The sequence below is a fragment of the Micropterus salmoides genome, unplaced genomic scaffold (genome assembly GCF_014851395.1).
Source record: "Micropterus salmoides isolate LMB-PRFRI ecotype aquatic unplaced genomic scaffold, ASM1485139v1 Ms_hic_scaffold_1, whole genome shotgun sequence".
Classification (NCBI taxonomy): Eukaryota; Metazoa; Chordata; class Actinopteri; order Centrarchiformes; family Centrarchidae; genus Micropterus; species Micropterus salmoides.
Window position 1 is genome coordinate 49,738,642 of NW_024040040.1, and position 24,686 is coordinate 49,763,327.

A 24,686-nucleotide genomic window follows, 5' to 3' on the forward strand; every position below is an offset into this window, starting at 1 on the left:
AATGATAAAGTGACTCAGCAACAACTGGCACTATTTTAAAATGAGCACAAACGTGTTGACATCCATGCTGAAATGATAAGTTGATTAATATTTAAAGAATAGAAAACTAAACAATTCTAGTTCTATCATTTATAAAGAAAAATAACCTAGTTTCCCATCATTGGGGTTTTGGCTGCTCATAAGACAGACATAAAAACATTTAAGGACACTTAATGATCTCATAAGTAATTATTAAAAATGTATCTAACATAAGCATATGAATTAGTGATGAAAACAACCCCTGCTCGGTCAGTCAGGATCACTGGGTGTGAATTTCTGCTTGCCTCGAGCTGAGGTCGCAGGGTTCATGTGTCCCGAATTGTTGTTGGACAGCACACGGGTTTGTGTCCATCCACGTGCTACCACCACCACCACAACAACAAAACCCTCTACAAACATCACCACCACGTTGTTTGGCTGACCTCCATTTTTACCAAGACACAAACCCAGAAGGACAAAAGAAAATAACTGTTCCTACATCATAGACAACAAAAACTACCTCTGCTGTGTGTTTTTAATGATTTCTTTAATACAGCAATAAAGTATAGTATCACTTTCTTCTCAAATACATTAAAAGCATCTGTCAAGAAAATATTCTGTCAATTTTAGATCCCAATACATTCATATCTCTTAAATACAAAATGAAAATATATCATCGGAGGATAAAAAAAGAAGAAAAAGAAATTGCTTTTAACTGCTATTATCTTACATGTAATCCAAAAATCAAAAGAAAAGACTGTCAATGGCCAAAGAAGGTTTAAAAACATGTAGAACAAGAAAAAAACCCTCAAATATTTAAAGAGATTTAAAGACAGAAGGATGACACGCATTACAGCTGTAAAACCGGACTGGACAGAGCATGCTCACTGGACCACTTTTAATCCAACTTTTGTGGAGTATTTGTTGCATGGAAGGAAAATATCCTGTAAGCACCTGAAAATTACAGTTGTACAAGATAAACGATGCACATAAATAGAATATAATGGCTGCTTTGTGCAAATACTCACACAGTGGTCCACAGATTAGGACTTGTTCCAGTGTCGTCATGACAAAACATGGATATTTAGGAGTTTACAAGTTTGTACACAACAAATAAATAAGATATCCGACTTTAAAGTATCTTCAGGTTTACTAAATATAGGTCTCCCAATATATATATATATATATATATATATATATATATATATATATATATATATATATATATATATTCTGACAGCAAAGTACAAAAAGGCCTGGGTGAGGGTTAATAACACAGCTGGGTGCACATTGCTTAGTTAAGGGAAGTTTTCATCAGGGCACATAGTCAGGCATTAGGTACACAAGGATTTAAGTAATAACATTGTGGTTATTGCAGTAACAGTTTTCAGATATTGTAATCATATTGTTGTAGTGTTTTGCATTTGTCACAGATGCTTGAGAGCAGATAACTGTTAAAAAAGGGAATGTAATAATCTAGAGCTAAAATTATTAGAAAAATCTATTTAATTACCTTAATTTTGGGAATGTGTTAAACAAGTAAAATGCCAAATATTCTGTGTTTCTAATGGTAATTCGTAAAGTGTGAGAATTTGCTGCTTTCATAAAATCTTGTAATAATTATTTTAGGGGTTTTGGACTGTTGAAGATGTGAATGGAGCCCAGAAACTGACACAATGTAATAAAAGTAAAAACCTAAGTGAATTCATCAATAAATAATACTGTTACATATTTAAAATAAAGTGTTATAGAAAATCTAAAGCTTTACACTTCTCCGATTAGTTGTTTTTGCAAAAAGCTTTAATATTTTTTCTTTATCTACAAATTAAAACTTTAAAGTTATTTCACTCATTTTATTTTTTTACTCCTTCATTTTCCTATTTTGTTGGTATTGGCACGTATTTATTAATGAATCATCAGACTGTGTGGCTGCTAGTTAGCATAAACACTGACAGCTAAACACATTGACCACCCACCTTTTCAGCCAGTTACCTCACTGATGCCACCATTTGTGATAAAACTACACCAGCCAGTTCAGTAAATGTTGAGCATCCAAATACTGTCCTGCATTTTCCCGTAGTATCACTCTTGTAACTGAAGCTAAAGCATTTTAGCCAACCAGCTAACGCTAATAACATTAGCTAGCTAACACAACATGGAAGTTTAAAGACACTTTATCTTCTTTAAGTAAATCTTGGAGTTTATTATTTCAACCTAAATATTCTGTAAATGTGTATGATTTCAAGTCTTTTTATTCATTGACATTGTCAAACAAATTAAACAAACACAACTTCTAAGTAACATTAGCCAGGTGAGTTAGCGTTTTTCTTGCCAGCTAAAATGCTTTGTTTGCTTGTTACAAGTAAAAATAAATTTAAAAAAACTTTTGCTTCCAACTGATTAGAGGTTAAAGAAAAAATATAAAGCTTTATATCTCAACTTAAATTATTTATTTATATTTTTGACTTCTGTTTTTACTACACTATTCACTTTCGGGGCTCCACTGACGTTAACCTCGGACTGTGATGGAGATTTATTTGGACTAAACGAATAACCTTGCAAGTAATCTACGAATGAATCAATAATTTAAAATAATTGCTAGCTGGAGCTTCAACATGTATTTTTACGCTATCACGTCTCACACAGGAATTCATGCTCCTACCACGACAACCACAATGTCACTACAGAGGCATCACTGAACGTGAGCCAGACACAATTTTAAAAAATCAAAAAGAAATCTTCAAGTTGTCACAGCTCATGCTGTTCTGTCAAATCCCGTGACCCAGATTTTATTTTGTGTTAAAACTTAATTTCTCAGCAAAATAGTCGACTATATAGACAAACTCTAGAAATATGCAGCAAACAGTCAACACCGCAAAACCCAACGACAGCATCTTTAGCTCCTCACAGGAAAGCATCCAGCGGCACAAACTGCAGCAGTGACAGACGTGATGCAGCCTGCTGAAATTTATGGGTTTTGATCAATAGCGCTGGCAGTATCACAGTGGATATGGACTGTACAGTTAGTATAACGGCAGCGCTGCCTTCCTGTCCAGAGTGGCGTCCACCAAACCAGGGATGACACTGTCAGTTGTTTTTTTTTTGGTTCAGACTTAAAACTCACTTATTCTGAAGATGACCATTTCTGTTCACATCCTTCATAAAAGCAGCCCTCACTCCCTTGACCCTCAGGGCTTCACAGCAGCGAGAAGATCAGAGGACGAGGAGATAGTCAGAGACAGAGGACTGGTTTGGTTTCAAGGTTTGACCTCTGTGGCGGGCTCTGGACCGGCCGGGGTGGTTACAGCTGGAGGCTGCGACAGTGTGGAGAACCAGGAGGACATAGCTGACTTGGCGCTGGTCAACGCTCCGCCCACCGACTGACCTGAGAGCAGAGTGGAGAACAGTGTGACTTCTCTTACAAAGCAGGTACTTTAAGACATTACATAAATTACAATTTCTGTCTCACCAATCCACTAATAGATTGTCAAATCCATAGTGACAGACATAACGAAAGAATTAACCGCCTTTTAATATTTGAATTATAAGAACGCACACACCAGACGATTCAGTCAAGACCCCAGACTTGGCGTTTATACTAAAATGATTTCAGAGAGGCGATTCAGGGGACTTGGGATCTCACAGAAACTCGAGTGATCAAACATGACTTCAGACGTAAACAAGAATGGAGTTGCACTTGTGTGTGCTCCGTTTTGCACAGAAAAACAAAATAAATAAGCATGTTAATACATTTTATAGTGCTAGCAAATAGTTTTATAGTGCTAGCAAATATACGACACATTGGTGACGCTTCCTGGTCAGCTCGCTCTAATTGGCTGATTGATCCAGACAGTGAATTTAAGATTATGTCTGTAAACCCCTCACACTACAGGATAATTTGGGACGATAATCGGTTCCGGACAGCCTCGGCTCGTGAACAGCCCCGCGATTGTTGGAAAGGACAAAACGCACACCACAAAACCAAAATGTGTCGGTAGCACCAAAAAACTAAATTACAGAAAGGTGCCATCAATCAATTTGAACAGATCTAAACAGATTTAAACTTTTATTTACTTTTCAGAAAGTTTCTAATTTAAATAAATATAACCTGTGTTTTATTTAGGCAAAATAACTGTAATGCTGTTTGTGTTTCGACAACATTAGATTCGTTTTGCTTAGTAAAATGGGTTTTATAGAAAAATGTTAGGAATAGAAAATTGTTGATACTGAAACTGAATAAAAACTGTATTTGAAAATTTCAAAGGCTAAGAAACAAAATGCAAGACCTTTTACGTATTTGGTGTGTTATTTTGGGTGGCTGGTTAGCATGAGCCACCATGAGACAAAATCAAGAGACAAAGAGTAGAACAAAAGAAGAACTTGTTTGATGAAAGCTTCTGGAGCAATGACTGAATCAGAATAACAATAACAAGCACAAAAGCTCATGTGCACTATCAAAATCTGCATAATTACATTACATAGTATTTTGGTTGTAAGAAGCAGAGATAGCAGCATGTGTCTTGATTTTAAAGAGTCTGCCGCTAACAAATCACCTCACACAGCAAGGGAAAGTAAACAAACAAAAAAACCCAACAGATTTGAATGAGATCTGTCAATTCAGGGATCATCGTTAGTGGTGAAACAAATGTACACTTACATAAGTCGATTAATCGATTAACTAAAATTGATTTTGACATTCACTTAATCATTTAAGTGAATGTCAAAATTACAAAATTACCAAACATTTGTTGTTTCACTATTTTCTCTAAACAAATCAATTAATTAAAATAAATAAATAAATAAATAAAGCATGGAAATATCTGATCATTGTGAATGATCTGGTTTAAGTTCACCAGAAGTATCAGCAGCAGAGTCAAGAGTTCAAGTGTCGCTGGGAAAGGCCGCTGAACCCTTTCAGCTTCTTTATTGGGGCGCGTCCCTAAATAGCCGCGTCGTCAGACTGCTTATGAGTGACATGTCTAATTTTGTTTAAACTTCAGGGTTGATTTCTGAGCTTTCTTACCCACAACCTTCCCCGTCTGGACCATGTTGCGACTGGTGGTGATCATGGCGTTTCCGATCTTCTTCCCCCTCTCGCTGTTCTGCACCGAGCTGCAGAGGACATGAAAGAGAGGGGTACACAAAAGGTTCACAAACCATGCATGCGTGCACTCCCTGCACTCGGGTGCGACATCGTAGTAATTCTTCCACCTTTCCAGGAAACAAACTACACAAATTGGTATTGCTATTGCTAAATGTTGCGCCAACCTGTTAGAGGGGATTATGTAACAGCAGAGGCTGAGCAGCAGTCACAGGTGGCGTATCTGATGATCAGAGCCGAGAGCGGAAACGAGCAGTGCTACGTTTCACAACAAATGCACGGCTAAATGCAGCCCTGCGTGGCTTTATCTGAACACAGACCTGGTGTGCATCCAACACACAAGCTTTCACGTGGATCCCCACTGACTTGACATTCAGCAGGAATCATCATCTGGGAAAACAGCACAACAATGTGGATACGTGTCAGCAGCTGCCACTCCGCGGCTTCACACCCTCTAATGAGCCAGTTATATCATCTGAAAATAAACCTTGCAACTGTGAATTTCACTACACAGCAGCTGCCTTTGATGATTAAACTATCACGCACAGGTTGACTGCATTTGAGTGGTAATGAGGAGAAAATGCCTCCATGTTTAAAATGTGACCAAGATCCAATGATGCGGAAAACACTTTTGCATCTTCCATCATCGTCCATCCCATTGGCTTACACTTAAGATTGAGCCCTCACTGTCTTACAAACATGTTTCAATCTCATGCCAAGAGGCGATTAGCCTAGCTTAGCATAAAGACTGGAAGTAAGGGGAAACGGCTAGCTGGGCTCTATCCAAAGATAAAAAAACACACCTACAAAGTTAACTAATTAACATGTTATATATCACTTAAGTGTTGGTGTAGTTAGTTACATTTGGATAGATATAAGCTAGCTGTTTTCCCCTGCTTCCGTCTTTATGCTAAGCTAGGCTAACTGTCTCCTGACTATTATTTGTTATTTTATGAATACACAGATATGAGAGCGGTGTTGATTTTCACATCCCTCTAATAAAGGCGGGAATTTATGTGCATGTCTGTTTGTATTTCGATTATGTCGATAACCGTTCATCAACCTCACGTGTGGCGGGTGTGTTTGCTGCCGACCCAAGGGAGCGCGATGTTGCAGTTGGTGCAATTTGGACACGCGACACCTTCAGAATGAATAAACTTTGATTAAAATACTGTACAGCACGAGTCGCTCTGCACTGCAGCAGCGAGGGTGGGGTACGCTCGCGGGGCTAATGCTTACATGTTCCGACATGTCCATCATCACGCAGGTTTAATATACGTTAGAACTAATGTGTTGAAACAAAGTTTTATAAACTTCTAAGATATTACTGGACTGGAAGTAAGGGGAAACCTGGGCTCTGCCCAAATATTAAAAATAATAAGGTGGATTTTGTTGCATTTGGACAGAAACAGGCTAGCCGTTTCCCCCTGCTACCAGTCTTTGTGCTAAGCTAGGCTAACTGTCTCCTGACTCCAGTTCTTTTATTAATTCACAAATATGAGATGGTGTTGATCTTCTGCTCTTGACATAAAGACGCATAAAGTATCTGAGGCAGCAGAGACAGAAATCACTCAAAGACCAGAGTAAATATTGGTCCAGAAGGTTTTACAAGGAAGGGATGCCCTCTCCTTCCTAATTATTTAGTGACAAAGTTGAATAGGAGCAACTGTCAGAGCCACGATTCAGAGTTAATCTAAAGGACAACTTCTGTGTGTGAAACCCAAAACCAAACAGAAATTGAGACGTGTGTGTGTGTGTGTGTGTGTTGCCGGCGTAACTGCTGTCATTCCTACACACCACAGACGGATATAGCGTTTTCTCTGACACCGCTCTGTGCACAACGAGCCCGGCGGAGCGTGAACTGGCACCACGGCTCGCTGCCTTTGTGGCGTCTTGGAGTCAAACGGACATCCTGCGGCGCCGTCACTCATGGGACACAGAGTGGATCCTCCAAACAAGCTTTCGGTTGCTAGGCTCTTATTACTGGATCAATAATCCAGCATCCACCAGGAATCTGCCCTCGTTGTTACCAACATCCTTTTGTCGTTATTTTTAGTTCATCTTTAGTGCAGTGTGTGTGTGTGTGTGTGTGTCTAAAATGTTTTCTATTGATACTGCCATTTTATTTTACTGCTCAGAAGCATTGTGTAACCATGATCTCTCATGTAGTGTTGATGACATTACCACTCAAAGCCACTAGATTAGTTTCCAGATATGACAATTTTCTGGTTTCATGACTTATTTCTCAAAATGTGAAACATTTGTCTTGTTGTACTTTATGTAAATCACAGATTCAAAACGATCACACAGAATTTATGACGTGATTAACCTCATGGACACTTTTGTGGCTTCAATCTCATCACGCAGCGGTTTAAAAGGTATCCTGCAGTTTCCTTGTTCTTCTTCCCCGCCTTTGATGGCGCATTGCTAGCCTGTTACCACCAGCAACTGTCCATCACTGGAATAATGCGAAACACATGAATTGTCTAATCCTTTTTTAAATTTATTTTGTTTTAAACAAAAAAAAACACTAAAAACTAGTTTAAAAATCAAAACTCTGGGTCTTGACCTGCTATGACTCGCTAATTGATTTACAGGTATTTAATTATAGGGATAATGTATAAAATACCAGCAAACTCTTTACCTTTTCCAAGGTCTATATATAAAATTTTGATTGGATTTCATTTATTTTAAATATACAAAACACTGATTTTCCAATAATGGTGCAAACATTTCCATAATCAATTAGTGAATATACCTCAAAAGATAAATATTAAGCTCATATTGCTATGTTTTTGGATTTCTTCTTTGATATCATCTTTGTTTTTGTACTTTTTTAATTAATATTTTATTGATTTTATTGTCTCACTCAACGTAAATGGTTAAAACAATAATGTTCATATATATATATATATATATATATATACTGAAGATCTCAGAGCTTCCAAATATGTCTTAATTACAGGGAAAATATTTATAAAATAATGCAAAAGACATCCAGAATCATGAGTCTTGCTCAGTTTACTGCAAGTGTGGCATACTCTATCATGGAAAAAATATTAATAACGTCGAAGCTGAGCGGAAATTTTGGTGGAATAATGGAAACACTGTGGGAAAATCATATTTAAACTTTTTTTTCCGGATCCCACCCAGGCTCAGAAAAGCTTCCAACAATCTCTCGGTAACAGAAGGCAGTATTTCCCCTGCCGTGTCCACTGTTAGCTCAGAGAGGCGCCCAGCGGACACACTGACTCTCCATCTCGCTGGCTGACCCAAATAAACAGCTCCTTATTCAGCCTGGTGTGGTACGCTGACAATAAAGAAAGATCCTCTAACAGTGAGTGCCTGCCTGCAGCCGTGCAGCCCGTCACATGACTCTGTTTTCTGAGAATATCTCCGCCACCGGCTGCTCTTTGTCCAACACTGATGACGGGGACACATGAAAAGGGTCGGCAGCGTTTGCCCCGAGTGCTTCCATAATACACATGCAACACAGCACATTCACAAGGAAGTCATGCGTAGTTTTTATTTTTTTTCCCAGGGGAGTATAAATAGAGGGGAGGCGGCAGAGCAGCAGCAGTGGGACAAAGAGTGATGAGCTTAGCAGAGTGGATGGACTTTCCACTTCCACTTTCCACTCAACCAGCCTCTCCTGACAAGTGGGATACATCAGACAGTCACCGTCTGTCCCACTAACCCCGGTTTCCCCTCGACGTCCAGCTTCAAGTTGCAGGAAAACAGCTCTGTGTTTACTGATGCAAGAATGTTTTCTGCTCTCCCTGACTGATGAGAGGCAACAAGGCAAGGCTCTGGGGTCAGACTCAACACTGATGGATACAAAACAAACAAACAAAAAACACTGTAGACATCCATCTAGTCTCAGTGGAAGGGAGTAGAGCTTAGCAAGGAACCGGGTGATGTGATGCACAGGAAGCGAACACAACATCAGAGACTGAGTAATATGTTGTCATTAGCTTAGGTTATCTGCCAGAAAGCAATAATCTATTTAGTTTATGGTAAAGGGTTTTATTAAATGCTAACTACAGTTAAGTTTTTAAGTGTTATAAGCTGATTTGTGTATGCATTTTACTTTTTTTTGGTTTGTTCTGTCATAAACAACTGCAAATAACACACAAAACAAGGGAATTAAAACATATCAAATAATATAAAACACTATAAATGGCACATAACACAAACAAAGTGTTATGGATGCAGTAAGTATTTAACATGAACTTATTTCTGCAGACTTTTCCCTTGTTTTAACTTTAATATCAACTTTAATTTACTTTTTAACTATACAATGTCCCACACTGTTTGTTAGGTGTTTATGCTAACAAATAAAATTAATATATGTTAAATATACAGTTATCAGATATTTAAAACTTTATCAAAACTACTACACCTGAAAAAAAACAAACACTTTTTTTAGGGTGTTGATCACTAGTTTGGATAAATTGTTCTATTCACAAGAACAATTTAGCATTCAGTGGCGATTACAGCAAACAGGAAACATGTACACGGCCCTCAAACATCTGGGAAAAGACATGGGTATAGTCGCGCATTATCTGGGGAGGTCATGCCCCCGCCCAATTCTAAGAAAAAACAATTTGCCCCCTCTAATATACAGAATATTATGAACCCTGTCAACGGATCTATCTCTTGTTACGTCCTCTTTATTTTCAATTTATTTCCGTTTGTTGAAGAAAACATAAGTGCGTGACCCGACAGTTCGAAGAAGCAGACACAACTTCAGAAGTTAAGCAATGTACTGCTGTGGACGGGGCAGAAGAAAAACTTATTTTGGCCGCCTAAAAAATATCAATGTCGGTTTAAGTGTTCGCTATATTTTGAATACCCTTTCCGACGGAGGAACTGAATCCATGTTCTCTTCAAGGCCACCAGACCCCTTTGACAAAAACAGTGATTTTACCTCGCAGAACAAGACACCAAAGTCACACTATAATATAAACAAACTAAGTGATAAAGTGGAAAATGCTAATATAATATTTACAATTATCCTTATTATTGATTTAGTGTTGTTGGTTTCAGTTTTTTGTCTGGGTGAGGAGGATTTTGACATCCTTTAAGATATGTAGGTCTGCGAGGCTTGAAGCTTTTGACAGTCAATAAACACTCGTCTCTGATGTTCAAGGTCGCAGTGAAGACTGAGCTGTTTATCTGCTGCGGTGCCCTCACGTGTCCACACACACACACACACACACACACACAATCCCCCCGCCAAACTCCCCCCCCCCCCCATCGCCCCGCGACACCACCATGGCCGCCAAATCTAGAGTTTTACAGTGCAGCCAGGGACGCTGAGAGCCAGCCGTGCTCCTTCACCCTCTCCTCCGACCTGGTCGCCACTTAAATCCTCTCGTAAGAAAAATCATCCCGACAAAAGTGTTTCACATTTGAGAACGTGGAAAGAGAGAGAGAGAGGCCGAGCCTTTTCAGTGGCTGCTCCCAATCTTTGGAATATTTCACCTGTTCGAATAAGAACTGCTCGTCCTGCTGATATTTTCAAGTCCGTGCAAAAGACCCACCTCTATTTATTGGCCTCTATTCATTTGTTGTGTATCCTGAATTTGGAAAGCACTTTGGTCAACTTGTTTTTAAATGTGCTATATAAATAAATTTGAACTTAGTAGAATAACTTATTAATTCATTTATTTTCTGTCAATCGACTAATCTTCTAATGGTTTCAGCTCTACACACAATATTAGCTGATGTTGACATGTTTTCATTAAGATTATTTATAGATTATTTTAAATATTATTATTAAGATTATAGAAAAATATTTAATATATTTAATATTTGTCTTTTTCCTGATAATATGATTTTACATTAAGTATTGCATTACTGTTGTTGTTATAAATATTATGTAAGATTATCACTTAATGTTTTTTCTTGCCTTGTTTTAAGTGAGTGATGCCTATTTTGAATTTTTGATTTAGTATTTGAACTCGTGTTCAGCTTTGTATCATGTTTTAATATTGCAGAATATATTACTGTTCTTCAATATCTTGTATTATGTTTTACATGTACTTAAGTCTCAATCTGCCTGATTAAACACGAGGTTATCCTCTATATAAGTCAATTTCTTTCAACTTCCAACTCATTTAATGGCTCATTTTAATCACGTTTTGACAAATTATGACATTATTGAAGAGAATGAGTAAAACATTAAACAGTTAATTGTAGCTTGATAATGTCAATACTGTACTTTTTTTTTTTTTTTAATTGAATTGTTTCATTGTAAATGAACAGATAAAAAGCGTGCATATTTGGTTTAATCAGTATAAGTGCAGAAATGGTTTGTGTTAAAGGATAATTTGGGCATTTTTTTAACCAGGTATAAAAAGTTTTGAAATCTCTGCAGTAGATGGCTGCAGCATATTCCTTCGGGATCATGGAAAGGATCCTTACAAGAGGCGAGTTGTTGCGGGAAGACCACAGTGGAAAAGAGGGAGAGGAGTTTATTGTGTATGCAGTAGAGTGGCAAACAAGGTTTTATTTTCTAATGTTATTCCAACACAACAAACTCCTCACATTTCCACTGTTGTCTTCTAGCAAAATTTCACCTCTGGGCTGAAGCCATTTACTGCACGAAAACTTTTTGTACCCATTTCGACACCAAATATATAACTAATTAATTTCTTTTCATTCATATCTTTTTTTTATTTTTCAACTCATCTAACTCACTCTTTGGCTTTTCATTATTAAATGTTAAAAGTTTATGTTAAATCACATAATTTTTCCACTTCTGATGTAAATGTTGTGCAGACGAACCAAAGTTTAAGGTTCCCCTACAGTTTGTTTGTCTGTGTGTTTGTTTACTGAGCATTTACGACCTAGTTCACAGCGCCCGTGTCACCAAACAGCTCCGAGTTTCACAGCCACGCAGATCTGCCCGTGTTCTCACCGTAAAGCTAAATTAGGGATGGACACACTTAACTGTGTGTGTGCGTGCGTGTGGCGGGGGCATTTATCTGATGCGTAACACTAGAAGCGGCGCTCCAGCGGTGGTCAGAGTCACCTTTCATCCAAACTCCCCCGGAATGAAACCAGAGCTGAAGTTGAAGAAGTCTCCGTTCAGCTCGTTTTTTTTTTTTTTTTGGAGAATGAAACTCGCTCATAATTAATGACTTCAGCTGATATGAGACCCTCGCCTCCACCACAACCCCCGGCCCCTCGCCTCCACCCACAGACACAGCATGAGGTAACACACAGCCTGCTGCTCTCTGTAACATACAGCCTTTATAAAGCATTCATGGCTGGGTGTTAGAGTGCACAGAGCACGACAACTTTTGGAAATGTAATCATTAGTGGTCTTAAAAGGACTTAAGACAAGACAACAGCAGTGAGGTGTCAACTTTTACAGACTCAAAAAATGGACTTAAATCAATATTTTATACTTTTGTCTTTAATTATTTACTGTTTTTTCTTGCTAACAAGCACAGACATCCAAGAACACCACTGAGGACACTGACAACAATTTACTATTATATAAAGCAGGGGTCTCAAACTAAGATCAGGCTGCTTAAACTGTAAGAATTTATTGTTAAATTCAGCCCACAAATATGTTCTTCAAGTTTTTCCCAGTTCAGATTATCCTCCAGTCATTTATTTTGGAGTGATCCTTTACTTTTCCAGGAAGTATCGAGCCTAATCTGCGTGAAAAGGTCGACGAAAAAACAAATTTGTGCTCTTAAAGGGCACAAGTCTTGCTCTTAAATTAATATTTTGTGAGCACAAATCAACAAAACGTAATGATAAACAATATTTTTGACATTTTAACAGATGTTTAAGGGTTGCACAAGATATCAGAGTGTTTTAACTGGCAAAATCTGAAAGAGTGATATCCACGTCTATGTCAAAATAGAAATTAATTCAAATCTGGCGTCTCAGATCTCAACCCCAACCAAGGCTGCACACTGCCAGCTCCTTCAAAGTAAAAGCAGTCAGGTGTCTGACAGCAAACACTGAGCAAAATATTCTTAAATAATCAAATGAAGGTGACATTTATGGTTGAAAAACACTGCATAAAGCACCTGTCTTGCTTTATCTTTTTAAAAAGAGTAAGGAGGAAATAAAAAGAAAGCCACTGTAACTTCTTTACAGTCATGCTTACTGGAATATCACCTTTCTCTATCACCACAAGAGGGCAGCAACATGCAAGTTTTGGTGTGCACTATATCAACTGCGCTGCAGCAAATCATCTGATACAATGAACTTTGAAAGATAATAAATAGGTCACAGCTCTGCTGCTGCACTGCGCCTGGGTCCCCTTTTGTCTTGTCTTTTATTCATGACTTACATGTTGTTATTTCTGATATTCTGTGTCTTAAAGTTGCAGTATCTTATTCTAGTAAAAAGACAAGATATCCACTACGATGAATACAAAAGCTGCACGTATTGTAATGTGCATGGAAGAATGAGTGCAAATACAGCAGAGGAATGACAGAATACTCACTGTGAGAGTCGTAGTTTTACGTCAGCCACACTGTACTGGCCCTGGAACGGGTGTCTACAACAGCGAACAAACGCAGAGGTCACTCATAAATAATGCGCAGCACACAAGTTTCAAACAGATTTTCCTTTTTGAAGTAGGAAGATTATAACAAATATCACTATTACTTCGCCAGAGTAAACGTATCCACTTTTAAAAACCTTAAATTCACCATGTTTGTTTTCTATACTCTTCATGTACAACAATCCTGCACACATACGGTCTGATCTGGATAATTAAGGTCTGCATCCAAGTTATGCACACCTTCCACGTTGGAAGTAACATGTACAAGTCAATTTAAATTGTACAAATTAGAGGTTAATAGATATGGATTTTTTAATGGCTGATGCCCGATATTTACAGAGCAGGGCAGCCGATGGACGACATATAATGCTTATATCAAACAAAGCAAAATCATGTCTAACTCCATTATTCCTGCAGAGTACAATCTAATATACGCGTTATCTCAGGCACTAACGTGTTGTTTTAGATGGAAGTTTTATTAATGAATGAAACAGAAACACACATTGGGGTTCTGCTGTAGATTTCAGAGCGTGACTGGTGTTGAAGAGAGAGAAGGGAACAGAAGCGACGTCATTCAGCTGAATTATTCTCCACAGTATAACTATATGTATTTAACGCTAGCCAGTAATTGTTTTAGATTAGATGAACTGTCATTTAAGATTGGAGAAACATGTTAACATTTAGAAAAGATGATGGTGACATTTTTTGGCTTCGTGAGCGCAGGTACTGGCCGATGAGGATTATCTCAAAATGCCAGATATCGGCCCGATTAATCGTGACAAAATTGTAATTGTGACAACTAGAGGTGGAGCAGAACAAAGAATGCTTTAAAAATATGTGTTTACTCCTTTTAAAGAAACATTTAAAAGCAGTTGATCAGTTGTTTCCCTGTATGTTTTTGATTTGTGACTGACATCTGAATGTGATAACCGGAGAAATTAAATTGGTGGTCTGGCTGCTGTCAGACTGATTCAATGTCGGTCGTCAAGAAAATGCTTGGGGAGGACATCAAGTCACTCCAAGTCTGAAGGCTTGGAGCTAACGTTATTATCTTTTGACTTGAGAGAGTTTCTATTCAAATAAAACTTCCAGGCTAAGTAGCTTGTAGTCTTTCAGAGATCAGTGTCCCTCCTGTCCACTTACCCCGGGGTGATGGCGGCCATGGCGGGGTGCTTGTTGCTGTACCACACGCGGTAGTTGTGGGTGATCTTCCAGGCTGCGACGAAAGGCGCGCCGTAATCAGCCAGCAGCCTCTCGTTATCTGCAGGAAGACGACACAAGGAACAAAAGAGAAGCGAGGAGTGAACGTGATGAGCAGCATAACTGGATTCTCTCTACAAAGTTAATTACGTGCAATGATCACTCGCATGACGCAACGATTACAGCTACTTAGTAATTCCTCTGAAGATGACAAGCTCTGAAGTAATATTAAAATCAACTCATTGTAACTTGAACTAAATTACAGCTTTTGAGATGTTTGCTCAGATACATTCAAAAGAGATGAAGCAATGATGAAAAAACATTCAGTCAGATACACCAAGACACAACAAGTGTTTCAATGTGCAGTAAGAACATATTAACAACTCAAATGCTTTTTGGTTTTTATTAGGATGTTATGTGTTTATTTTGAATTTGTCTTTGTGTTGTAACCTTATGTTTGGATGTGAAAAGCTTGTTTTTGTTCTGTTGAACTGTGTCCACAAGACTTGAAACCAAGTCAGTTTGGATTTAAGGTCAAAATTAGACTGTACTTAAAATAATTTAATACTTCAGTTTAGATCAAATGTATTTAAAGACTTACTGCAGATGTTTTATAGCCTGCAGATACTCTGGATTAAACCCCTTGATGCGTAAGTAAGAAAAATAACCCTTTAACGGAGAAGTGAGAGTGAAGGAAAGAGCGGCATAATTAATTAATTTTAAAGAACGACGACGTACGTGAGGGAGTCCTGAGTGTTCCTACCTTGCTGTAATGCAGAAGACAGTAAGGAGTGGATGTAGAGGGTGAACTGGGCTCTGATCCACTCGTCTCCGCCCTCCCAGCCCGTCCCGTCCAGGAAAACGTCATCGCGGTTCTCCGTCACGTGTTTGACCAGGTAGTCAGCGAAACGTAGGTCCGCCGTCGTCAGGCTCAGGATTTTCCGGAGCTCGGGATCCTGGATCTGGACACTGGCTTCTTCCACCTACAACACAAAACACATACAGTATTTAACTTGAAAATTAGACTTCAAGGGTTCAGTGTGTAAGTTATAGTGGCATCTAGTGGTGAGGGTTCAGAACTGCAACTAACGACTCACGGTGCATTCACGCGCTCCTCGGATGGTCTCCTGAGTTGTGAAATTGTTCTCCCGACTTTGGTGCATTCATGTGCTCTTAAGTCTGAATGTGGAATAAAATGGACGCTACTACTGTGTTGGATTAGCATTATCAGAGCAGACAACTAAGATATCTTACATAAATTTAATTTCTAAATCCAACAACAAAAAGGCTGTGAAAACTGCCAAGTTATGGTCCTCTTTTTATATCTTTATTTAATATGGACTACCCCTGGCAAAGTTTTTATTATAGTGTCTTCTTATATATTTGTATACTGTTCGGTATACATTTTATGCCCCATGTTCACTTTAATCCACTTTTTGCAATAAAGATTTAAGGAGGAAAACAAGAATCTGATTATTCACCACATGAATGCACCATCAGTCACTGCTCGTGTTACTTCTCTCCTTACTTCTAATAAACCAGATGACTACTAATACTACTTCTTCTTCGAAATTCAACATAGTGACAAAATGCGCTCTGTATGGCCGTTTGTCCTGTTGGGCACCTGTAGAAACATGACGGTGCAACATGGCGACCATGTAAGCGGATCCGCGGTGCATGTAGATAGAAATGGCTCATTCTAAGGTAATAAAAAATAACGGTTCATTATTTCATTCAACACTGAAAACATAGTTATGGATATTATATTGCATTTCTGTCACTAGATCCTCCTAAACATTAAACACTGGACCTTTAAGGTTCAATTTAAGCCCAGAATAACTACATACATGCAGGACTTACATCAACAACAGCGTCACTGAGGTGCCTCTGCTGGCGGAAGAGGATGTTGGTCGCCCCTGCAACGAAGCCGCGCACCGTCACGTCTGAGAGGAGGTGATGCTGCTGCAGGGCCATGTAGGGCAGACACAGGTAACCCTGGCAACAAAAGGCAAAAGGTCACTGTGTATATACGACTACCAGACGGGCGGGCTACCGCCTCCAGCTGGGCTGATCTGGGGAGCACCCAGACACACACACACACACACACACACACAAAGACAAAAGCTGTTTAAAGGTTGAATCTGAACCAATATCCTGCTGGAACTCAAAACATTTATTGATGAGGTTATTTGATGAGCGTGTGGTTGAGCCGAGTTACTGACTGTGAGCATGATTTATAAGCTATTTATTAACTGATATTGATCTTTTATGAACTCGTGTGTCTCCAAAAGAGGAAACACGTGTGAACTAGGGGGTGATACGGCACAATGCCACAAAAATACTCCGGTCCCGTCACAATCTCATAAATCCCATAAGAGTAAAAAATAAATCCACGCCATCAGAATATAGCCCTTTTTCGTATTAGAAAAAGTTCTCACGCTTTTATTTTGGAGGCACAATCACTTAAGAGGAAGTGATTGTGTGATTAACTCTATCTGTCATGACTGAGATCTATTTCAGCACCAGCCACTATCAATTCAGTGTCAACATTTGAAACTTGAGCTGAATGTACATATAAATAAATGAAGTGATTCTTTCTTTTTAACCACTGGAGTGTCACCTTGTTCCTGAATCTGTTTTGAAAGAATCAAACATATTGCATCAATCAAGGTCAACGGGACTTGACTGAATTTAATAATTTGTTGGGGTCCTAGTTACCATGTCACCTGGACACATACACGATTTACCACCATAATGTCTAACGTTAAATAAATTAAACAAAACTAAAACATTCCACATTTCGTGTGTCTCAGTCCAAAGCCGAAGCAAATGCTGCACTAGTTTGAAGAGTTTTAGTATTTTAATGTGAGCGTTACCTTAGTGAAGATGGGGAGCGGCAGGCCGTACTGATCCTCCTCCAGGCCAGACACCAGACCCTGGATGACCCCTCCCTGACTGCTGGCAGCCTGTGGCTGCACAGTGATGGGCGTTCCCGGCTTGGAGTCGAAGGCGTCCGGGAGCTCTGACTCCGTCTCTTTCCCCTCAGCTGCCTCTTTAGGACCACTTTCCTCTAACACGCTGGGGTCCAGAGTCTCCCACTCGCTCTCTGAGGACTCTGGAGAGGTGCGTGACGGGGGTTTCAGGAGGTGGTTGTCCCCCTCCGTGCTGTTCCCGGAGGACGGAGTCTCCTCTGCCTCCAGCGCAGTGTTGGCGAGGTCCGTGACGGACACGGAGACGAACTCCTCGGCTCCTGAGATGCTCTCCACCAGGATCAGGTCCTCAGACACGCTGCTCTTAGGCCTGTAGTGGGACGAGTCCACCAGGCCGTGCTCGATCATACCTGGACAAATCAGATAAAAAGAAAATGTCAGTGTCATTTTATTTCATCGTCTCTTTTATCACCACTAACCCTTTTGCCGTCTTCTGCATTTCAGTTTGACATACATCTACAATCCCTGAATCTTTCCAGACCATAATCGAGTCTACGAGGTGTTTTAACAAAAAGATAAACGCTCTTCCTTTAACAAATAAAATTAATGATTAGTTCATGAGCACTACAGGAACAGACTAACTTGGTTTGAGGGCTGGACAATAAAACAATAATTATCGCAATATAATCTTTTTCAATAACAATATTACAAATATTCAATAAATGTTTGATTTTATTCACTTAAATTATAAACAAATTAGGACATACATTTTTTATTTGTTGAGGAAAAAGGATTGAAAAAAGCTTTTACTTATTTTTGCTCATGCACATTTGTTGACAAAGATTTTTTCAGAATTGTTTTGAATGTTCTACCTCAGATTTGTGAAGTGATCCACTGTTTGGCATCAAATGTTGACCATAAAGAAGAGTTTAAAAACACAATTAACCATCGGTGTTTCTTCAACTTTCACTCAGGGGCAAAAATCTGCCTTTAAACTCGAAAGAAATAACGATTTGAAACTTATCATGATAATTATCGATATCGAAAGATATGAAACTTTTTATTGTAATAACATTTTTGGCCATATCGTCCAGCCTACTTTAATTATACCAAAACTACTTGGTTTGGAATAATTTTAGCACGTTAGACGGCATTAGATAGATATTGCTGGTTAACTGACATTAGTGTCCGCTAATTTCAAGACATTTCTCTGGCTGTGCTGGCGTTTTTATTTACCATTTACTAGTGTTGTAGTACTCGAGACCGGTCTTGGTCTTAAGACCACTTTTTGATGGTCTTGGTCTCGACCGCATTTGTACTCGGTCTTGTCTCGGTCTCGGACATTGAGGACTCTGGATTTTATTTCAAGACCAGTCAAGACCATAACTTTGGGAATATCAATAAATTACTTTTGCATTGTCTGATCTCTGTCTGAACATCCTAACTTTGACTGGAAGTAAAACTCATTGCTTCAAATGCAACCAATAACCCTAATTAATGACTGTCACCCCTCCCCGCGATGCTTACGTTGATTTCAGCTCTTAGTGTTTGGTATGTGGGTGTTTTAATGGGAATGTGGATCTTTCAGATCACTTTGAGAAGTACCTATGATCTCGTTCCACATTTTATTGCGTGTCGTGCAATGCTGGGAACTGGTCTTGGTCTTGACTCGGTCTCGCCCTCCCTCGGTCTTGGTCTCGACTGCTCTCAGCCCCTAAAAGTCTTGGTCTTGTCTCGGTCTCGATCTCGATAAACTCTGGTCTTGGTCTTGACTTGGTCTCCGTTTGGGCGGTCTTGATTCCAACAGTACCATTTACCTTTTGCCACGTTTACCAAAATGTTATGTAAATATGTTGGCTGGAGAGGATTATTTACACTGATACATGCTGATGAAGCCACACAACTCACTGGATATCTTTTATAACAATATATTTCCATACTAATACTCCATTTTTTAAAACTTGCCTGGATCTCGCCAGATTTAATAATACTACGTTCTGATCTGATCATAAAATTGCTTGTAAACATATTTTTTTAAGTTTTGTGTCAGTCAAGTGTTTTTACAGTTGATTTTAAAAGGCATCATTTAATGCGCAAGAGGAGAGAAAATGAAACTTTCTTTTGGAGTTGCTGACCTGGAAAAAGTGATAAAACTGTCATCAGAGCTCCTACTAGTCTGTTGACAGGAGACACATAGAACAGGACCTGCAAACACAAACAACAACAAAAGTCAAGACAGAAATACAGCGCCATTTTTCAGGAGAGTTCTGAGAAAAGATAAATGATTTGTTAAGAGTTTGTAACCGTACCTTCTTCTCCAGCAGAATAAGCTTGAAGAGTATGAGAACCTATGAAGGTAAAATTAAAAGAATTACAAATCCAAACGGCTATAACATCACCGGCATACACATTATTATTCTGTCTGTTATTGTCTACCTTGTGTCGAAAGTGCAGTATTAAATCTCTTGGTGATAACCCTGAGGAAAGGAGACAAACAGCATCAACAACTGAGGAATTTTGCCTTGGATAAAAATGCAGTTAACAACAGTCACATGGCCTGACAAGTTCCAGTAACCGCAAATATGGGCCGTTAATAGAATATATCCATCTCTGGAACAACAAAACAAGTATTTAAAATGAGTTATAGAAGCAACAGATGCAGTAATGCTCTATTATCCAAAAGTACACATATTTGCAGCCCTTTGTCTTTTTCCGAATACTTTGAGTTAAAATGCATGAAAGTGAAAAGAAAAAAGAATAATTAGGTTTGAAGTGCGCCATTATTTGTGTTTATCTCCGCATTCTTCAGCCAAAACATCGCCTGCAGCTGTACTGAAAATATTACCCACCAAGGTAAACCTGTGATCCTTCTAGGGCTGAACCCCTCAGAGAACCGTTCATGTGGTCGTACAGTTCCTGCGGGGTCGGAGGAGGAAGCAGGAGGTAAGCGGAGGCGATAACAGACTGGTGAAACATTTACAGACGGTGTCGGTGCCGGCAGCACGTTCTCACCTTTAAAATGGAGATCTGTGAAAAGTCTTTCTCCTCGAAGTAGGCGTGTGTGATGAGCTGCAGTTTAGCTTGAAGCAGGCCGTAGAGAGGCTGGAAATCAAAACAAACACCGTCAGCAGCAGACCGTGTGTTTGTGTGTGAGTCATTTAGAGCATGACCCATAGAAACAGTTGCAAGCCAATTTACCCTCACAGGGACAAGCAACACTCAAGCACGACTGCTGTTTTAACCCCAAAACAGCATGTTCGTCCTCCTTTGAGCAGGAAATGATCGGACTTGATAAGATCTATTGTTTCCAGTGTTGTGCTCGTTTAACTTCTCTCAGGATAAGTGTGGAGTGAGTGTTTATTACCTAGTTGTTGAAAAAGACAAACTGACCAAATGTGTTAGTCTACTTTATGAGAACATCCTTCCCACCGCTCTGACGCAAACCACAATACTCCCCAAAACTGTGTCTATCCAGAAATAGAAGTGATGTGGCAGCAAGATGAGGAACTTTCTAAGAGGATCAACAGATCAGCTGGATGGTCATTAAAAGCTACATCCTCTTAAGCAGTTGTGGAAAGTACATTACATTACATTAACTCCTACGCTTTTATCCAAAGGGACTTAACAATTGACATACAGCTCTAGAAAAAAACTGCATAATTATCAATTATTTTGGTTTTTACTATTTATAGATATGTGTTTGATTAAAATAAACATTTTTGGTTTATTCTACAAATTTTTTGACATTTCTTCAAAATTTCAAATTAAAATGTCGTCATTTAAGATTATTTATTTCAAGAAAATGACAAAAGATGCATTGTTTTCAGACCAGTTCACATTCATTTTTAAACAACACAATAGTAATATTTTAACTTTGGGTGAGTTCAGAAATTAATATTTGGTGAAATAACCGTGATTTTTAATTACAGGTTTCATGCGTCTTGACATGCTCTCCACCAGTCTTTCACATTGCTGTTGGGTGACGTCACATTGTATAGATTTTCCTTTTGTGTTGATCTGAGACGTCCCGATCACTAATAAATATCTTTATCATTTTCAGTCTTACATGGTCTTACAATGACAGAACAGAAGCCTCCGCCACCTAAATGCTAAATTATTTAGTCAACCACTCATCCTTTTTCCCGTCTTACATTTAAAAAACAGAGTGATGATTAAATGGTTAAAATTTCTGCCTTCCTGCAGACACGTTTCCAAGCGACATCATTGTAAGATGCGTTAACATGTGACTGGGAGCTCTGCGATGTCAAAATCCGCTGCTTCTGAGATCGATAGTTAACCTGTCCCCCATAATCTATACACTAAAATAGCCTCTTCTTTCAATCGGCAAGAGCTCAAGACTGAGTCCACAACATTGTTTTATAAGCATAAAAAAACAAAAAAGTACATAGAGCTGTACAAACATTGTCAACTCCCTTTCATAAATGTCTTAAAATGTGATAAAAGTGTTTAAAACCTGTAGACAGTGCAGTATTTCACCAAAAACCTATGACTAAAACACATTTTCTTAATTACAGTTTAACTAATGGCTCATCCATTATCACATATAATTTCTCCAGAGCCTGCAGCCCCCCACGGTGAATCTACCTTACACCATTACAACACCAAGTCATTTAAATCTCTGTGTGGACGCGTGACAGAGAACTTCACTTATGTTGATCCTTTTATCACTTCATTTGAGAGGAGACGGGGAGACCGCAGCCTCACTGGATTCATTCTCGAGCATTAGAGGAGAGGATGCCGGGAGATAAAAGCCTTTTTTTTCCTGCTACGATGAATCACTTCTACATGATCGTGGTAAGTTCATGACAATACTTAACGGCCCACTGACTTGACTCTTAAATACTGAAAGCTACTCTTTCTTATTATTCTGTCGTGTTATGAGATAACAGCATCATCCTCTGACTGACTCACCACTCGACTGAGGACGCAGACGCTCTTCTGAACGGTCTCTCTGGTGACGTCAGCCAGTCGGACCTTGAGGGCCTGAAGAGGGATTGAAAGCATAATAAAATAAAGCAAACCAAACATTTGCGAGGCCACCGTGTGACTCATCGCTCCGCAGCCGACCTCGTGAAAGACCTCACACTGATGATCATGAGAGCCAAAAATAGAACGGGAGATGTTGTCATTTTATTTCCTTTCTGTCCTGCGAATCCAGAGCACACATGAAGACGGCAGCAACCATGCTTTGTGTGCATGTGGTAAATATAAACTCTGTGGCCACAAGTAGGCGGACACCTAAACATTACACCCATACATGATTGTTAAACATGATATATTACATAGCCACAATCTGCGTCTATACCAGCTCAGTATGAATATACTATATAAAACAAAATACAATCACGAGTAAATAAAGCGTTCAGGTTTGATTTGGCTGTGTGATGATAGCCCCATATCTCCTTTTAATTCTCTTCTGCATCGGATAGTTTGGTTTTAGATGAAAAAAATATACGGACTTATGGAGTTTCCCTTGTTACGGTTTAATTTAACGATTTATTTTTAAAGATTTCTTTAAATTCCTGCATGTGCTCTTTAAATACATTTCATTTGACCAATGTTTATTTTAATTTCTTTACTCTTTAACCTTTGGATAGTTTGGAATTGTGATATAAACACTTTCATAGTGCTCAATTTATTAAAGGGAAGGTCTATTTTTGCCGCCAGCCGCATCAGGCAGCATTGAGCAGATCGAACCAGGCAGGAAACCAGACACAGAACGGCACAGGGAGTCCGGTCAATTTTCAAAATAAAACACCCTGCGGAGACTCCCGATCGTAAAAACAACAGTAAACACGGTTAAAACAGACACAAAAAGAAATCATTTAACTACGTAGCCTACTTAAGCACAGTAGAAGCAACAAAATGCAAACACTGATTACCAAATCAACAAAACCTAAAACATGTCAGCAAAATCAGGCAAAACGCTCTGATTCTGAAATGCTCCTCGTGGGAAATGCAGCCTGAAGTTGACGGAACGAACTCATGTATAGTACATATTTGTAAACTTGTATTTTATTTCTTTATATTTGCTTTGTGTACGTTGTGTATATCTATCCATCTATCTATCTAATCTCTTCATAAAGTATTTTTATAATGAAAAAAAAAAAGCCTTCTTCTCTTAATTCCCTGAAGCTGTCACACATTCAAGTCAGCAGAGATCTGTTTTTGTTTTTATGGAGCGGTCTTTGTGCATAGAGACACCGTCACATCGAAACAGGAAAGGGTACTGTGTAAGTACTGTGCTTAGGTAATTTTGAGGCACTTGTACTTGTGTATTTCCATTCTACGTAACTTTGTAAACCCTGTACTTTTTACTCCACTATGTTTATCTGAAAGCTTTTGTTACCAGATACTTTGCAGATTCTAATTAATAATACAGATTAATTAACTACCCAACAGTACATAAAGTAGTTACAGTTAGCCCCTAGCTTTATATTAACGTGTTGTACGCATTAATGCATCCGTAGTAAACATTATTCTGAAATGGGCAACTCTGCATAATGAGTAGTATTTTGATGCCAAATAGTACTTTTACTTAAGTAAAATTGATTTTAGTACTTTCGCTTGTAACAGAGTATTTCTTCTTTTCCCGCTACCGGTGTCTACATACATTTGGCCATAGAGTAGATATCTTTGCTGAGCGAGTGAATGAAGGAATCTCAACGATATGACTGACCTTTGCTTCTATTTGGCGATAACAGGACACTCCGTAGACACACTTCATGTCTCCACTCAGCGGCGGCAGGTGGAAATACACCGTGTCTGCAAAACAACAAGATTAGCCATGTTAATAAAATTAAAACAGCATCATGGGTTCTCTCATCCGGAGAATCCATGGGATCTAAAAAAACACTCAGGAGCTCTGCGACAGAAGTAC

At 38.9% G+C, this 24,686-nt stretch overlaps 1 protein-coding gene across 2 annotated transcripts in view; it reads right to left on the reverse strand.

The window, feature by feature from the left end:
- Nucleotides 1–544: 544 nt before the first annotated feature.
- The window catches only part of avl9 (AVL9 homolog (S. cerevisiase)), a 31,796-nt gene continuing 7,654 nt past the window's right edge, over nt 545–24,686 (reverse strand). For both annotated transcript variants that reach the window (XM_038732130.1, XM_038732137.1), the window contains exons 3-16: nt 24,486–24,571; nt 22,718–22,789; nt 20,798–20,887; nt 20,635–20,701; nt 20,222–20,262; nt 20,095–20,133; nt 19,921–19,990; nt 17,732–18,195; nt 16,716–16,850; nt 15,619–15,838; nt 14,799–14,916; nt 13,596–13,649; nt 5,042–5,130; nt 545–3,403 (exon numbers count right to left, since the gene is read on the reverse strand). In XM_038732130.1, the coding sequence (XP_038588058.1) occupies nt 3,276–3,403; nt 5,042–5,130; nt 13,596–13,649; nt 14,799–14,916; nt 15,619–15,838; nt 16,716–16,850; nt 17,732–18,195; nt 19,921–19,990; nt 20,095–20,133; nt 20,222–20,262; nt 20,635–20,701; nt 20,798–20,887; nt 22,718–22,789; nt 24,486–24,571 (1,673 nt within the window). In that variant the 3' untranslated portion in view covers nt 545–3,275. The remainder of the gene's footprint in view (nt 3,404–5,041; nt 5,131–13,595; nt 13,650–14,798; nt 14,917–15,618; nt 15,839–16,715; nt 16,851–17,731; nt 18,196–19,920; nt 19,991–20,094; nt 20,134–20,221; nt 20,263–20,634; nt 20,702–20,797; nt 20,888–22,717; nt 22,790–24,485; nt 24,572–24,686) is intronic.